We start from the raw sequence: 17,623 nt of genomic DNA on the forward strand, positions 1-17,623 counted from the left end.
ATGTGGCCACTGGGTACTCAAGAAAGGGGGCCCCATCGCGGGGCTGCTCCAGAAGGATCCAGGTGGATCCGCACTGGGTAGGGGGGAACTTCGCCCAGTCCCAGACACCTGGGTCAGATGTGGAACCCCCAGGCCTCAGACCTCAGCAGGGCCGTGGTGACACCGCCTGGCTCTCTCTGCACAATCACCAAGCTCACTCTCAGGTGAAAGCCTGAGGCCACAGCCAGGTCGAATGCTGTCTCACTGCTCACGAGGTCTCTTCTTTGGTAGAAGCTCTCCAAGGCGTCAGGGAAGCACCGGGCTCCACGTGGCAGGTCGGCTGCCTCCTTCCCAGCAGGCAGAGCACAACCAAGGTGTGGGTGTGGCCGAGGCAGGTGACTGGGGCTTCAGGCTGGGACACTTTCAGGGCTCCAGGCTTACTGCCACTCTCTACTGGGTAGCTCTCTACGGGGTCAGTGGATCCCAACCAGCATTGGAGGAAAGGGCAATGAGGAGGAGGGGGAGGTTGGAGGACAGGCCCAGTGTTAAGAGTCAGAAACAGGAGGGGAGTGGGCAGGGGTGATCATGGGGCCACCAGGATGCCCAGGGGCAGCACCAGGCACAGAAGTATGAAAAAGCCTGCTGAGTCCCAAGAGCAAGCCTGACTCAAGTGATCAATGACCCAGTCCCTATAGAAACTAACTTCTGTATAAACTGCAGGAAAATTTCTGCGACCACAGCCAATGCCCCAGCTCACAATCCCCACCTGGACCCATGTTTCATTAAATTCACAGACCAGGGGGCCTCCAGAATCTCCCTGGAGAAAGAGAAAAAACAAAACAAAACAAAACAAAACACAGGGATGGAAGAGAATCAACATCAGGACTGGCTTAAGATTACACTGCAGGGCCTGGGGAGATGGACACGCATGGGGCTTCTCCACAACCTCCCCTGAGCCTGCACCAGCCCTTGGCTTCTGGGAACATTTGAGAGTCGAAAGCTAAGTGAAACGTTTAACATCCTCTGAGAAATCCTCCTCCTTCCCAGGTGCTCAGGGATGTACAGCCAGTAGGCCCCAGTACAGCAACAGTGCTGGTAATATATTGAATTCTCTTTGAATACCCCTATTCCTCAACTGACCCTGAGCACCCCCATGATCCTCTCCAAGCCTCCCATGACCCAGCCACCAAAGGGGCATCTCCTGGCACAGCCTCCAGAGTCCTCCTCCAGCTCTAAGGTTGGTGTCTACTCTGATTGCTCGGTCCTGGGCCTCAAAGGATGTGAAATATTTTGCATATCGACCCTGCGTGGGGGGGATCCCATAATCCTCACCTGTAACCTGAAATTCCCCGACCTTAAACCCACATATCCAACACCATGCATGCATCACTTCCCCGTGTCCAGACAGTCTCAGACATCCCGTATACCCCCCCACCTCACCCAGAGCACCGCACGTCCTTCCCAGATCTGCTGTGGTGGCCCCGCACCAACCAGCTCAAACAGAAACAGACAGCCCTCCTAACCTCTCCCGAGCCCCCTCCTTCAACGGCACTCAGTCACCCAGAGCTCATGATTCAATGTCGGACACACCTCCTTCACCCCCTCACCCTCCCACATCCCGCTCGGGACTCAGCACCATCGCCTAGATGATGGAAACAAACGTCTAGCCCACAGTCCTGCCCAGACGGCGTCTAGAAACTTGGACCAGCACCCCAGGCCACGCGTACTCTGACTCCAACCCTCTTCTCTGGCCACATTTGCCACCTCATTTGGTCCAGACCTGGAAAACGTTCCCTTAAATGTGACACGTTCCCTGGGACCTCTGAGCTGCTCCACATGCTGATCCCTCTCCCTACAATGCTGTTCTCTTTCCAAGAAACCCAAACACTCATCCTCTAGGAGTCCTGCAAGCACCCACGGGGGAACCTGGAGCTGACATCTTTGGACCTCACCTCATCTGTATAATCGCTACGATGTCTATGCCGCGGGGTTATGATGTGGCTTCACAGAGCTATTGGGGGTCAATACCCACACTGGCTCACACCGTAAGTGCCACAGAGGAGGAACTCAATTAAAGGGACTTCTGGTATTAGCGTTACCTGCCCCAGCTTCCCCACACCGTGACGGTGCCCCCAGGCCAGCAGGGACTGCTCCCCTCTGATGGAACAGCCCAGGCCAGCTCAGGGGAGCCACGAGGGAGGAGGAGGCCGTGCCGCTTGCGAACGAGGAAACTGGGAGGGGACGTGCTCACTGCAGGGGCCACAGTGGAGCCATGAACTGACCTTACAGATACCCTTCTTCTCTGCTCGATAGGCACAGATCATCCCTTTTCTCACCATGCTGCGAAACGTTCCTAACTGTGTCTGCAATATCCAGTTGCATTTCTTGTGGTGAAGAATGTGTTGCTCCGTCTCCTGCAGAAGAACTGGCATCGGTGCTAAAACTACGAGGAGACAAGTCAGGGTCTGCATGAGCGGAGAGAGCCCCCTAAACCCGCTCTGGCTCTGGCTCGGGGCGCTCACACTCAGTGCCTCCTCAGAGGACGTTGGGGCAGTAGGTACTGTCCCATGGCCACAGCAGGTACTTTCCCGGAGGGACAGCTCGTCCCCCTAGAGTTGAAATCCGTGCTGGAGAGAACCCACCATCTCTGGTACCCGGGCCCCGGAGCCTCCGGGTGCTAACATTCCAACCCATTCTTTTTTTTTTTTTTTTTTAATTTTTTTTTTAACGCTTATTTATTTTTGAGACAGAGAGAGACAGAGCATGAACGGGGGAGGGGCAGAGAGAGAGGGAGACACAGAATCTGAAACAGGCTCCAGGCTCCGAGCTGTCAGCACAGATCCCGACGCGGGGCTCGAACTCACGGACCGCGAGATCATGACCTGAGCTGAAGTCGGCCGCCCAACCGACTGAGCCACCCAGGTGCCCCTCCAACCCATTCTTAACGCAGTTCGGATGCTACCCCGGCAGTATGTCCTCCTGGGAAAGAACCAGCCTCCCTGTCCCTCCCTCTGGCTTGTGGGCCACCCCCAGGGCACCAGGGTGCCCCCTCAGCTGCCCCCCAACCCCATCAGTCTCACCTTCTTCCGGTCGGCCCCAGCCAGTCACCCAGCACTCCGTCCCAGTTTCTGCTTGGAAAGACTTCTCAGGGAGGCACACAGGCTGGATGTAGGAGGAGTAATTCACAGCAAAGGCCAGCAGAGCGAGGGCAATGTCGTGCCTCAAAGTTGTATCGTCAAAAAAGCGGTGGCAAACGATGTCTTCAACTGGAACCACCAGCGTCGTTTTGGAATTAGGATATAACGATTTGTCTCCCAGCCGTACTGTATAGTCCTCATGGCTGTGGGAAGATGCCCTTCGCGTCGATCCCCTCCCACGCCTTCCAGGTTCTTCCCAGCCTGGCCCTTGTCTCCTAAGCCAGCCGTCAGGCACCGGCCTGCCTGCAAACCACACCCCGGCCCCAGACCCTAACCGCTGTCTCCAGTGGTTCTCCAAAGGAGGTCCCAGCACTACCAGAGCAGCGTGTGGGAACTTGGTGGAAAGGCTAATTCCCAGGGCCTCATTCCAGGCTGAATAAAAAGTAGGGGGCTGGGACTTCCTTTCCAGACGAGGAAGAGGAAGAAGCTCAGGGAGGGGGACAAGACTGGCTCCAGGTCACAGAGCCTGACCAGGGGCCCCAAGCGCGGGGCCCGGACACTCACCCAGTGACGCAGTGGGCAGCGGTCAGCACCCACCGGCTGGCAATGAGGGAGCCTCCGCATATGTGTTTGTTATTGATCTGCAGGCTCACGTGCCAGGGCCACTTCCTCCTGGGGGCCGCCATTCCCCCAACTATCCTCATAGACCTGTGGCCACATCCTGGTTGGCTCACTAAAGAGAAGGGACTGGATGGGGCACCCGGGTGGCTCAGTTGGTTAAGGTGTCCAACTTCGGCTCAGGTCATGATCTCACAGTTTGTGGGTTCGAGCTCCACATCGGGCTCTGTGCTGACAGCTCAGAGCCTGGAGCCTGCTTGGGATTCTGTGTCTCCTCCTCTCTCTGCCCCTCCCCCACTCATGCTCTGTCTCTCTCTCTCTCTCTCTCTCCCAAAAATAAATAAACATTAAAGAGAGAGAGAGAGAGAAAGTACTGGAAGTGCAGCCGTTGTCCCCTACCACCCCCTCCGGATGCCTCCGGGGGCAGAGCCAGGTTTCCTCGCAAACCCTCCAAGATAGACTGTGACCCCGCGGTCTACCCAGCCAAGCAGCATTCCCTTCTGGCCTCCCAGGCAGGCCTGTGCCAACCTGTACAGAAGCAGTACCTTGAGGAGAGAACGTTTGGGATCCAGTGGTCTGGGTGGACTCTGCGGCCTCTCCCACTGTGAGTGTTGGAGGCCCAGGGGTTGCAGTGGATACTGGCATCGAGGATTCCAGGAGCCCTGGAGGCGACGGCGTCTCTGGGCTTCCTGAGGTCAACGCAGGACCCTGGCTGGGGCGGTAATCCTTACCTGGGGAAGACCAGTGACACAGGAGCTGGCCTGAGCGCACCCCTAGCCTACCCTTCCCCCTTCGTCTACGCTTCCACACCTCCCCTCCCCACCCCCGCACCCTCACCACGACCCCTCCCCGCCAGCAGCCCAGCCCCCCTCTCCGCCTGCTCGCTGCCTGCTGCCCATCGGCCCCACCGAGCAGAGGCTGGAGGAGCAGGAGGCAGAGCTGGAGGCCCAGAAAGCCCCCGCGGGACGCCATGGGATCCCTGGTGCCCGCAGCCTGTCGCGCGCCCCCTCGCGGCGGCCCGCGGCCCTGCCCTCGCGTTGGCCGGACCCGGGTCCCCCCTCTACCCCCCCCTCCCCCTCCACCGGGGCACAACTCCCAGCCAGCTAGACCTCCAAGATTCCCACCTCCCGGTTATTCACCGAAAACCAATCTAGATGTCACCGCTTTTATCGACCTTAAAACAGAGATCTGCTGGCTTACGCATCATAAATAGAAAATACAACACCAAAGAGCAGTATTGAGTCCTAATTCGATAGCATTTGCAATTCAGTGCGAACCGGTTCAACAAACCGGACAAGGAAGAACTTTCACATTGCTCAAAAAATGATGAGCTCCAGAAATGTACTATCTGAAGACATAACTTTAAAACAAAGAAATACAGATCCGTTGAAAATAAAGGGATAGAAAACGAAATACCAGACAAATCTGATGCAAAAGAAAGGTGGGATAGCAATTTTTTCAGGTCCTGATATCTAAGGCAAAGATTACATACGGGACAGAGAAATAACCAAGAATATGCAGTAAGCCCTTACTAGGTAAAATAACAGCTGACCGACTTCCTGGGAAACCAGTTTTCGAAACATTCCTCTTAAGAAGCTGATAGCGGGGCGCCTGGGTGGCTCGGTGGGTTAAGCGTCTGACTTCGGCTCAGGTCATGATCTCGCGGTCCGTGAGTTCCAGCCCCGCGTGGGGCTCTGTGCTTACAGCTCAGAGCCTGGAGCCTGTTTCAGATTCGGTCTCCCTCTCTCTCTGCCCCTCCCTTGCTCACGCTCTGTCTCAAAAATAAATAAACGTTTAAAAAAAAAAAAAAAAGCTGATAGCTTATAGAGGCAAAGTTAAGCAAAAATATAGGATATTTAGCTGTGACACCGGATAACATTGACCTGATAGTGGTATGATTTTTTTTTTACAACTACCAATGAAGAACATTCATTCTTTTTTTTTTTAAATGTTTATTTTATTTTTGACAGAGAGAGACAGAGCATGAGCAGGGGAGGGGCAGAGAGAGGAGGAGACACAGAATCCGAAGCAGGCTTCAGGCTCTGAGCTGTCAGCACAGAGCCCAACGCCGGGCTCAAACTCACGGACCGCGAGATCGTGACCTAAACTGAGGTCTGACGTTCAACTGACTGAGCCACCCAGGCGCCCAGGCGCCCCGAACATTCATTCTTACTGAGCACACAGAAAATGTTCAGAAAGGTCACAAAAGAAGACTGATAAATTCAAGGAATCAATGTCATAGCTTCTGTTCTTGAGCCAGACGTCGATAATACTAAAATCGACTTTTACAAACAAGTCCATAGTTCTGAAACAAAAACAAAACCCTAGAAAATGATCCTCTTATTTAAAAGGAAATCATGATGGTGGTGATGATGTGGTGAAAAGGGAACCCTCTTGCACTGTTGGTGGGAATGCAAACTGGTGCAGCCCCTCTGAAAACAGTATGGAGGTTCCTCAAAAAGTTAAAAACAGAATTAGCCTACAACCCAGCAATTGCACTATTAGGTATTCACTCAAAGGATACAAAAATGCTGATTTGAAGGGGTATATGCACCCAATGTTTATGGCAGCATTACCAACAATAGCCAAACTATGGAAAGAGCCCAAATGTCCATCAACTGGTGAATGGATAAAGAAAATATGGTGTGTGGTGTGTATATATATATATATAATATAATGTATATTATATGTATATAATATACATATATATGTATATATACACACACACAATGGAGTATGACTCAGTGATTAAAAAGAAAGAAATCTTGCCATTTGCAACGACGTAGATGGAGCTAGAGTGTATTATGCTAAGCAAAATAAGTCAGTCAGAGAAAGACAGATACCATATGATTTCACTCATATATGGAATTTAAGAAACAAAGCAGATGAACATAGGGGAAGGGGAAAAAAGAGAGAGAGAGAAGCAAACCATAAGAGACTCTTAACCATAGAGAACAAACTGAGGGTTGATGGAGGGGGATGGGCGGGGGATGGGCTAGATGGGTGACGGGCATTAAGGGGGGCACTTGTAATGAGCACTAGGTGTTATGCGTTAAGTGATGAATCACTAAATTCTACTCCTGAAACCAATTTCACCATATATGTTAACTAACTAAAATTTAAATAAAAACTTGAAACTTAAAAAAAAGGAAATCATGACAGAAGTAATGACAATTTAAAGATCACTACCGATGAAAGCGCTACATACGAAATCACATGTGATCCAGCTATGGTTCTAGAAAGTAATTTATAGCTTTGACCATATTATAAAATAAAGAGGACTGATAACAAAGGAGCTAAATATGCAACTCAGAAAGTGAAAATGATCAATGGAGTAAAAATCAAAGACAGGATTTGGGAGAAAGAAAGGAAAAATGGGAAATAACAGCAGAAGTCAATAGAGACAAAATTATGAAGATGAACACAATCAGAATTTTGTTCTCTGAAAGGCTTAAGAAGAGACATTCTAGTAAGACTGAATAAGATAAAAGAAGGAAAAATACAGAATAAAGGAAAGTAACTTAAAGATATGACAGATAGGGGCACCTGGGTGGCTCAGCCGGTTAAGCATCTGACTCTTGGTTTTGGCTCAGGTCATGATCTCGTGGTTCATGAGTTCGAGCCCTGCATCGGGCTGTGCACTGCCCCTCCCCTGCCCGCTCTGTCTCTCTCTCTCAAAATAAATAAACTTTAAAAAAGATATGACAGATATTTATTTTAATTATAGAAGAATATTATTAAACACATGTGCTCACTTGTCCTTCTGGCCGAGACAGACTAATAGGGATTGCCCTTCCCATGTAAACAACCAAAGATGGGCAAAAAGTATGGAACAGCAGTTTTCAAGACACGGGACAGCAGGCCACAAAGGGTAGGACTGATAGATGGAAACTAAATGGGGTGAGTCCTATGATGACCAATGCTTGAAGCCTTGAGAGAGTTTCCAGGCTGTAGCTCAGAAAAGGGGAACCTAGGCAGAGCTCTACAGACCCCCTCAGGGGAGCAAGTGAAGCTGGGGGCCAGGGGACCCCCAGGCAGCTACGCACTGAGGCAGGGGAGGGGAGAGAACTCTGGAGATCTGCAGAGTTCCTCGCTTGAGTATTCCCTGGTGTACTGAGCAGGGCATATGGGCGGGGGGGGGGGGGGGGCTACCTGTGGCCAGAGAAATAACCACTTGAAAGGATCAGAAGTAACAATGGCTGGTGTTCACATGGGGACAGAAATAGTGCCTGTTTCCATCAGCCAGACGGGAAAAACCCAGGACTCACAGACCACTGGATAGCATATTCAGGAAGGTCTTGCCTCAACAACAGGAAATACTAGTTCCTAGACTGATGTTACAGTCCTGTCTAACAAAAAAAAATTTTTTTTGAGAGAGAGAGAGGGCACAAGTGAGCAAGGGGCAGAGACAGAAGGAAAGAATCCCATAAGGGGCAGAGAGAGAGAGAGAGAGAGAGAGAGAGAGAGATGCAGGGCTCAAGCTCACCCGAAGTGGGACTCGAACTCACGAACTATGAGATCATGACCTGAACTTAAGTCAGATGCTTCACCAACTGAGCCACCCAGGTACTGTCTGTCTAACAAATCTTTAAAGCAAGCCCCGAAAATATCAATTTCCAAGTAATTTTACTGCATCCCAAATAAAGCTCAAGAATATTTCTAGGAGGGACGCCTGGGTGGCTCAGTCAATTGGGCATCTGACTCTTGCTTTCGGCTCAGGTCATGATCTCATGGTTCATAGGATCGAGCTCCTCGTCTGGCTCCTCTGTGCTGACAGAGTGGAGCCTGCTTGAGAGTCTTGCTCTCGCTCTGCCCCTCCCCTGCTCATTCACTCTCTCTCTCTCTCTCTCTCTCTCTCTCAAAAATTAAAAATTTTTTAAATAAATAAAAATAAAAATAAACAGAACAATGTGGGCTGTGCCCTAATACATGTGTCATTGCACTCCCAAAAGGAAGGTGCTGGACAGCAGAGACAAAATATTTAAAGAAACACTGGCCAAACATTTTCCACATTTAATAGAAACTATTACCCTAGAGATCCAAGAAGCTCAATGAACACCAAAGTAACAAGAATGAAACTGGACAGGGGCGCCTGTGTGGCTCAGTCAGTTAAGCGTCTGACTCTTGATTTCGGCTCAGGTCATGATCTCACGGTGCATGAGATCAAGCCCCGAGTCAGGCTCTGCACTGACAGCACAGAGCCTGCTTTGGGGATTCACTCTTCCTCTCTCTCTGCCTCTCCCCCCGCTCATTCTTTCTCTCAAAATGAACTAAATTTTAAAAAAAAAATTTTTTTTTTTTAAACCCAGAACAAAACTAGACAGAAGTACGACTTAATCAGGGGCGCCTGGGTGGCTCAGTCGGTTGAGCGTCCGACTTCAGCTCAGGTCACGATCTCGCGGTCCGCGAGTTCGAGCCCCGCGTAGGGCTCTGGGCTGATGGCTCGGAGCCTGGAGCCTGCTTCTGATTCTGTGTCTCCCTCTCTCTCTGCCCCTCCCCCGTTCATGCTCTGTCTCTCTCTGTCTCAAAAATAAATAAATTAAAAAAAAAAAAAAAGAAGTACGACTTAATCAAAGGGCTCAAAACCAGTGATAATATTAAGTAAAAGGAACAAAGGGAGGGGTGACACATCTCATCAGAAATAACGCAAGGATGAGGTCAACAAGACGGCTCTATGCCTCCTAGTTTCAGCTCCTAGTGTACATACCTGTCCTGTTCCCAATCTGTCAAGCGCCACATTTTTTCTTGCAATTTTGTGTTATTTCGCTGATGATTTTGCTGTTTAAAATGACATATCACTTAGGGCTGCCGAGGGTTGCTAAGGACTCCACGCTGTGAGGCGCACGGCAGAGAAAACAGCTGTTAGGTAAGCTTCTTGGAGGCATGATTTGCACTTCTGTTGGCCATGAGTTCGATGATAACAAATCAATGGAGTATATTAAATAAGATGCCTTCAACCAGAAACAATCAGAAAATAAAGTTATATATTGACCACCTGATGAAAATGTTGTGAAACGAGGTTCCCAGGAACCTGCTCCTGTATGTCTCTGAGAAGTTGTTCGGTATTTGCTAATTCATGGCTGCTTCCCAGAACGTAAAAACCGCACACACACACACACACACACACAAAACAAAAACACAAAAGCAAAACGGTTATTTTTAGCAACTGGGTTTGGGGGTGGTTGGTCACACAGCCACAGAGGACCGAAACACTTATTGCAACTCAGACTGTCCCGTCTCACCCAGGCCACGTGTGTCGGATGGGGTTCCCCTGAGACAGAAGTGAAAGCGAGGGTCTGTTGAGGGGCACTCTCAGGAGATAAAGCTCTAAGGGAGCAAGGGAGGCAGAACTGGGCAAGGGGAGAAGCTGAGCTATGATACCCAGCTGAGGTTTCAGCTGATCCTACAAGAAGCCCTTCTAAGTTGTCCCCAAGTGAGGCAAAAAGTCTGGGCCTTTCCAGGGGCACCTGGGCGGCTCAGTCGGTTAAGCATCTGACTTCAGCTCAGGTCATGATCTCGTGATCCGGGAGTTTGAGCGCCACATCAGGCTCTGTGCTGACAGTTCAGAGCCCAGAGCCTGCATCGGATTCTGTGTCTCCCTCTCTCTCTGCCCCTCCCCTGCTCATGCGCTGTCTCTCTCTCAAAAATAAACATTAAAAATTAAAAAAAAAAAAAAAAAAAAAGAAGTCTGGGCCTTTCTGTCCCCACATGTCAGTCATCCGGCACGGGCTGCACCGTGAAAGGATGTAATCTTGAGTGGGTCCGTTCCTGCAGCTGAGTGCAGCTTCAGTGAGGGGCGCAGACGTCAGTATTTTCAGGAGCCGGGGAATGATGTGCTTTCTCTGCAAGTGGGATTTAGCGGGAACCCCACATGTCCCTACAAGGCACCTCTTCCGGTTGGCTCCTGAGTCCTTTTGACAGGATTCTGATTGTTTGGATAGCTTCCTATCTGGTGTGATATGACATTTTTATCTCCCCCTACACATTTCCTGCTCCACACCGGGAGATTTCTCACACCTGGTCTCAGTGGGAAACTGTATTTCAACACTGCAATCTGAGCACTAGGAACATTCTTCTTATGACTGGAAACCCCAGCGTTTTTTGCTTTGTTTCTTTTCTCTTTAAAGTTTAATATTTTGGGGAGAACTTGCCTGCACGCCAACCTCCTCCTTCGCCTGTGTCATTGGTCTCTTTCAAAGGGTGGTTCGGTCCGGCCACCACGCCCCTGACCTAAGGGTCTTCCTACCGTCCAGCTCTTCCCTCCTACCCGCGGTCCCCATCTTATCTGCAGCCGCAGCCCCGTGCCTGCCCCACAAAACGTATTCTGCAAATATTGGTTGGAAAGAATGGCTATCACTTGGAGTTGATGTCCTGCTGCCTGGGAGCCTCTGCCTGGCTTTTCTGGCAGCCAGAGTTTCATCCTCAGGAAACCAGGCCGCTTGACTGAATTCCTGTCTCCGTCCCTGCCCCCAGTAGGAAACACATTCTAATGTCACATGCTACAGGACACCCCATCTGGACCACAAACTTCCCAGAGCTCGGGGACTTTTCCTACAGCCAGGGCTGTGACTCCTGCCTGTCACTCATTTACCAAGTATTTCCTGAAGTCTTGCTCTGTTCCAGGCCTAGAACTGGAGGGTGGAAGGTAGAGAATGAGTGGGCAGAGTCTCCTGACCTTGGGGACCTAAATGTCCCCCAGTGGAAGCAAGAGTAAGGAACGGACACGAGACCGCCAGGAGCCTAGAAGAAAGCACATTTCACAACCCAGGGGGAGTGCACAGGGGAGGTTCTGGGGAGGACTGAATGCCTGTGCTGGGTCTTAACCACAGAGGAGGAAGAGAGAAGGAAACGAAGCCTGAGCGATGTGCCCCGCAGGGAACATCACAGGAAAGGACAAGTTGGCTTGAAGGAAAGCTGTAAGTCAGAGTGGGATGTAGCAGGACTCGGACCCCCAGGTCTGCCCGCGTGTGCATGTCCGTGAAAGGACAGTAGTAGCATTAACGGAGTTTAGCTGGAACCAGCTGGGGTTTGCAAAGCAGTGTCCCACCCTGGCCTCCCTCCGGCAGCAGGGGGGACTATCACAGACTGCCCGCTGAGGTCCATGGTAACTGGGAGCTCTAGCCCTGGCCGCGGAAGGAACGGTGAGCAAGAGACAGAGGCTGGGGGGGTGATCAGCAGCCAGTCCAGAGGACTATGGGACACTTGGTCTGGTGACTGGGTAAAGAAGCTGTACACACACACACACACACACACACACACATACACACACAGCCAGGACCTCCCACCCACCCTCCCCTTGTGGGAACTCAGCTCTTTGGGCTCAAAGTGTCTTGACACCCAGCCCCTGGTGTCTCCTCAAGGCATGCCTGGTATGGGGCAGCACGGAGAGGTACGAGGGTGTGTGAGTGTGTCCAGCTCCAATCTCCGTTCTCTTGCTCCCCCCGCTTCTGACCCAGAGGCCGCTGAACTCAACGACAACACTTCCGGCCACAGAGACGTTGATGGCTCTAATAGGAGGGCATTGATGAGACTTAGATCAAGGTAGGCGAATTCCTCACCTCTGGATCATCTAGACCCCATGAAGTGCTTTCCAAGCTACACTGGAAACTAGTTCTCTACAGAGCATGTCCTAGGCAACCCCACAACGTTCAGGAGACCGGAACTTCAGAACAAATAAGAATGCACCGCAAATGTTTATTCATTGACATCTAAGATCTCCACACTCCTTAATGTCTCCGCACGACTTGGGGTGAGCCTGGATGTGGCCACTGGGTACTCAAGAAAGGGGGCCCCATCGCGGGGCTGCCCCAGCAGGATCCAGGTGGATCCGCACTGGGTAGGGGGGAACTTCGCCCAGTCCCAGACACCTGGGTCAGATGTGGAACCCCCAGGCCTCAGACCTCAGCAGGGCCGTGGTGACACCGCCTGGCTCTCTCTGCACAATCACCAAGCTCACTCTCAGGTGAAAGCCTGAGGCCACAGCCAGGTCGAATGCTGTCTCACTGCTCACGAGGTCTCTTCTTTGGTAGAGGCTCTCCAAGGCATCAGGGAAGCACCGGGCTCTACCTGGCAGGTCGGCTGCCTCCTTCCCGGCAGGCAGAGCACAGCCAAGGTGTGGGTGTGGCCGAGGCAGGTGACTGGGGCATCAGGCTGGGACACTTTCAGGGCTCTGGGCTTACTGCCACTCTCTACTGGGTAGCTCTCTACAGGGTCAGTGGATCCCAACCAGCATTGGAGGAAAGGGCAATGAGGAGGAGGGGCCTCGGGTAAGAGTCAGAAACAGGAGGGGAGTGGGCGGGGGTGATCACGGGGCCACCAGGATGCCCAGGGGCAGCACCACGCACAGAACTATGAAGAAGTCTGCTGAGTCCCAACAGCAAGCCTGACTCAAGTGATCAATGACCCAGTCCTTGTAGAAACTAACTTCTGTATAAACTCCGGGAAAATTTCTGCGACCACAGCCAAAGCCCCAGCTCACAATCCCCACCTGGACCCATGTTTCATTAAATTCACAGGCCATGGGGCCCCCAGAATCTCCCTGGAGAAAGAGGAGAAAAAAAAAAAACACAGGGATGAAACAAATCAGTATCAGAACTGGCTGATTACACTGCAGGGCCTGGGGAGACGGGCATGCATGGGGTTTCCCTGGGCTTCCACCAGCCCTAGGTTTCTGGGGATATCAGATCGGAGAGCTGAAAACGTGAGCAAACAAAATGCGTATACACACTCAAAAAATCGTGTACAAAGAACGGAATATAAGCCAAGGAAATGGACACACTCTGAGGTAATCATAACGAGTGAAGTCTTCACCCAAGTATTGCCTGTCACATTAGAAGGGGTTCAAAACACGGGACTGGCATTACTGGTATTTTCTGCCTGAATCGCCCGTCCTCTCCCAGCTCCCTGCAGGCAGCGCAGGTCCTACTGAAGGATCCAGTCGGGCCAGCCTGGCCTTGGCAGTGTGTCCCCTGGGACCCCCTTGACTTGAATGAAGGGTGACCGGAGGGGCTGGTGGATAACACGGGCCCCACTGCCCGTGAAAGAGGAAACTGTGGAGGAACAAGATGCTAAGATAGCGAGGGCCCGTGAACTGACCTGGCAGGTGTCCTTTCCTCGGGAACTGTAAGCACAGACAGCCCCTTTTTTCACTAGGTCACTACCACTTTCCATCTGTTCCTTGAGTGCCCTATTGCACTCCTCGTAACGTACAATGTTTAGCTTGGCCTCCTGAAGTTGTTCCGGAGCATCTTCGGGTTTATCTATAGAGAAGATTTAGGAGTTGGTGGATCTGCCTAGCAGACCAAAACCGGAGCCCCGGGTGTCCGTTCTTGGTCTCCATACGGTGTGTTCACATACAGACACCCCCTGCGGCAGTGAATACTGTCCCCATTTGACACTGGAGGAAAGGAGGCCCAAAGTGGACATGGGGAGGGGAGGAGGTGAGAATCAAAACGAAGACAGGAGAGGCGCCTGGGTGGCTCAGTCGGTTGAGCGGCCGACTTCGGCTCAGGTCACGATCTCGAGGTTTGTGAGTTTGAGCCCCTCGTCGGGCCCTGTGCTGACAGCTCAGAGCCTGGAGCCTGCTTCGGAGTCTGTTGTCTCCCTCTCTCTCTGCCTCTCCCCTGCTCACACACACTCTGTCTCTCTCTCAAAAACAAACAAACGTTAAAAACGATTTTTTTTTTTAATTTTTTTTTTTCAACGTTTTTTATTTATTTTTGGGACAGAGAGAGACAGAGCATGAACGGGGGAGGGGCAGAGAGAGAGGGAGACACAGAATCGGAAACAGGCTCCAGGCTCCGAGCCATCAGCCCAGAGCCTGACGCGGGGCTCGAACTCACGGACCGCGAGATCGTGACCTGGCTGAAGTCGGAGGCTTAACCGACTGCGCCACCCAGGCGCCCCGATTTTTTTTTTTTTTTTAATGGAGATAGGAGGAGGAAGAACAGATCAGGAGAGAAAGAGGCCTTACCAGCCATGAGAAATCAAAACCAAATGCCTGTCACTCAGGATGCTTAGTAAGAGTGGCAGTTGTCCCGTGCATCAGGGAAGTGACTTTCCTTTGGAGCAGGACCATAAACTCTTGGACAGGGAGTGCCCCAAAGGTACTGAATCCAAACTCTCCCCAGGGACGGGAGGCCCTACCAGCCTCACCAGGAATTAGTTCTCGCGTCTCTTTTCACTCACAGGAAGCCCCCCATCCACCATCACCCAAGCTGGCTTGGGGACAGCTCCCATTAGCAGACAGATCAACACCCCCTGGGCTACAGTCCACCCCAGAGAGAATCCGCCTTGCTTGTCACCCAAGACCCCAGGTCCTGAGATCCTAATCGAAGTCTGTAACGCCATCAATCGCTCCCTACCGGCATTCTGCGACCTCCTCCCTTACCCTCTTGCTACAAGATGGCCTCCCCGCCTCCCCCTTTAGCTCGTAGGCCGACCGCGGGGCACCCGGCAGCCTCTTGCCTGTGGCCTGAGCTAACAGTCTTGCTCCAGCCTCACCTGTTTCTTTTCGTTTTCCCCATCCGGTCACCCAGCACTCCATACCAGCTTCCACCATGAACATCTTTTCAGGGAGGCACACGGGCCGGATGTGCGAGGAAAAATTCACAGGGAACTCCAGCAGGATGAGGGCAATGTCATTCTCAATGCTTCCAACAGGACTGTAATATTTGTGGACAACGATGTCCCGGACCGGCACCTGGATGGCCATCCTGGAGGTATGGTTCACGTGGATGTCTCCCATCTTCACGGTGTACTCCACGTGGCTGCAGAGAGATCCCGGAGGGTCGACACCCCCCCCCCCCTTCCGCATCTTCTGGGCCTTCCCAGCCTGGCCCTATCTCCATCAAACCACTTCCCTCCCTCCAAACCGGGTCCCATCCCCGGACCCGTGGCCAACCCATCCAGTGGTGCTCCAAGGCGGGTTCGCTGGTGATGCGTCAGCATCACCTGGGAACTTGTTAGAGATGCGGATTCTCAGATCGCATTTCTGATCTACCGCATCAGAGACACTGGGGGCGGGGGGGGGGGGGTGGAGGGAGTGGGGACAGGCAATCTGTGTTTTAACAAGCTCTGCAGGTGTTTCCATGCTCATTAAAGCGTGAGACCACTACTCTGGCCAAATTGGTTTCCCACACTCCACTCTTCTTAAGTATTCCCCCTTGCCGGTCTTTGCCCAGACACTGCCTCTCAGCTCGCATCTTGCCCCCTTTCTTGCCACTTGGCTTGAAGACTAATCGGCACAAGCTTTGAACCTGATTTGGGGTCTTGCCTTTTCAGGCTACCGAGGGCCCTGCCATCACTTACCTCTGCCTGCAGTCTGAAGAGCAGGGACTATGACCCCCTTCTTCAGATGAGGAAGAGGAAGCTCAGGGAGGGGGACAAGACGGGCTACAGGTCACAGAGCCTGCTGAACAGGAGCCTAAGCCCAGAACCCCAGACACTCACCCAAATATGCAGTGGGCAGCGGTCAGCACCCACCGGCTGGCAATGAGGGAGCCTCCGCACGTGTGTTTATCCTTGATCTGCAGGCTCACCTGCCAGGGCCACTTCCTCTCTGGGGCGGGTATTCCACCAACTATCCTCATAGACCTGTGGCCGCATCCTGGAGCAGGTCAAGGAAGGGAGGGGACTGAAAGTAAAGCCATGACAGCCCCACCAGCAGAGCTGGATAACCCTCAGAAGTCTCAGAACCCTCAAAGCAAGGTCATGTCCCCTCAGAACCCCCACCCCCCCGAGCAGCTCTGTATCCCCCCAAGACAATGGCCATGTCCCCTCCGAGCTCAAGGGCAGGGTTGGGACCACTCAGAGCCTCTCCTCCCCTGGGAAAAACCATCTTTGCGTGAGACCCTCCCCTAGAGCAGAGTCCCATCCCCCTGGGCCCAGGCCAGTTCTCCGCAGCAGGGCCTGGCCCGAAACATCACCTGCAGGAAACAGCGACCTTGCTGCTGGCTGAGGAATGGCCGCAGCCCTGTAGGAACCAGGGTCAACGGGGGTGACCGCTGCCACCTGTGGGGAAGCGGCAGCCTCTTGGGGCACGGGGGTCGCAGAAGATCCCCCAACCCTCGACACGCTCTCGCGGCGGTCCTCGCGGCCGCCCCCCGAGGGGGACGGGGAGGGTGGGGACGGCGCCGACTCGCCCTGCGCCCCACCAAGCCGCGGCTGGAAGAGCAGGAGCCAGAGCAAGAGGCCAAGGGAGCCACCACCCGGGGACGCCATGGGCCCGCCGGCGCCGCGCCTCTCGCAGCGCCCCCTCGCGGCGGCTGGCGGCCCTGCCCTCGCGTTGGCGGGAAACTGCGTTCCGCGGAGATCAGGGTCCCGCCGCGTCCGCTGGGTGGCCTGACGGGTGGCGCAGGCCGCGGAGTCGTGACTCGGGGAGGCTTTTCGTCCCGACTTTGCGAGCCTCCCGGGCACTTGGTGCCCGGGCCTTGGGCCCGGCACAGGGTGCCACCGCTGACCCCGCAGCCACGCACCTGCAGCCCCGCGCCCGGCGTGCAGCGCGCCTCGCCGCTCCTCCTCCCCCGCCGGTTCACGGTCAAGATGAGGACTGCTCAGCGGACACGGACACGCTGCCCTCAACGGCACCCACCACCGCCTTAGAGATGGCAGTGCCACCTTTTAAAAATCAACCTCCACCTAGGGGCGCCTGGGTGGCTCAGTCGGCTGGGCGTCCGACTCCGGCTCAGGTCATGATCTCACAGTTGGTGGGTTCGAGCCCCCGCCCGTCGGGCTCTGTGCTGACAGCTCAGAGCCTGGAGCCTGCTTCAAATTCTGTGTCTCCTCCTCTCTCTGCCCCTCCCATGCTCATGCTCTGTCTCGCTCTGTCTCTCAATAATAAATAAACGTTAAAACAAAAATTTAAAAATCAACCTCCACCTGAACGGAGC

At 53.1% G+C, this 17,623-nt stretch overlaps 2 protein-coding genes across 3 annotated transcripts; both read right to left on the minus strand.

Moving 5' to 3' along the window:
- Positions 1-6: 6 nt before the first annotated feature.
- LOC125929329 (serine protease 44-like) lies at positions 7-16,973 on the minus strand. 2 transcript variants are annotated; one of them, XR_007459842.1, is made up of 6 exons: positions 16,661-16,973; positions 16,185-16,341; positions 15,237-15,502; positions 13,830-13,993; positions 12,676-13,272; positions 7-172 (listed from the first exon to the last, which is right to left on the minus strand). XR_007459842.1 is itself a non-coding variant. In XM_049640415.1 (5 exons), the coding sequence occupies exons 1-5, from the start codon at positions 16,953-16,955 to the stop codon at positions 13,039-13,041; spliced, it is 1,116 nt and encodes a 371-aa protein (XP_049496372.1). In that variant the 5' UTR covers positions 16,956-16,973; the 3' UTR covers positions 12,409-13,038. The 2 variants fall into 2 exon arrangements, 1 of the variants encoding a protein (XP_049496372.1); XM_049640415.1 differs by lacking the exon at positions 7-172 and having other exon boundaries at positions 12,409-13,272.
- On the minus strand, positions 166-4,721 carry LOC125929331 (serine protease 44-like). Its single transcript, XM_049640416.1, has 6 exons — positions 4,643-4,721; positions 4,280-4,465; positions 3,681-3,849; positions 3,060-3,319; positions 2,262-2,422; positions 166-796 (listed from the first exon to the last, which is right to left on the minus strand). The coding sequence occupies exons 1-6, from the start codon at positions 4,704-4,706 to the stop codon at positions 563-565; spliced, it is 1,074 nt and encodes a 357-aa protein (XP_049496373.1). The 5' UTR covers positions 4,707-4,721; the 3' UTR covers positions 166-562.
- Positions 16,974-17,623: the final 650 nt, after the last annotated feature.

Source organism: Panthera uncia, chromosome A2, assembly GCF_023721935.1.
Source record: "Panthera uncia isolate 11264 chromosome A2, Puncia_PCG_1.0, whole genome shotgun sequence".
NCBI classification, from domain to species: Eukaryota; Metazoa; Chordata; class Mammalia; order Carnivora; family Felidae; genus Panthera; species Panthera uncia.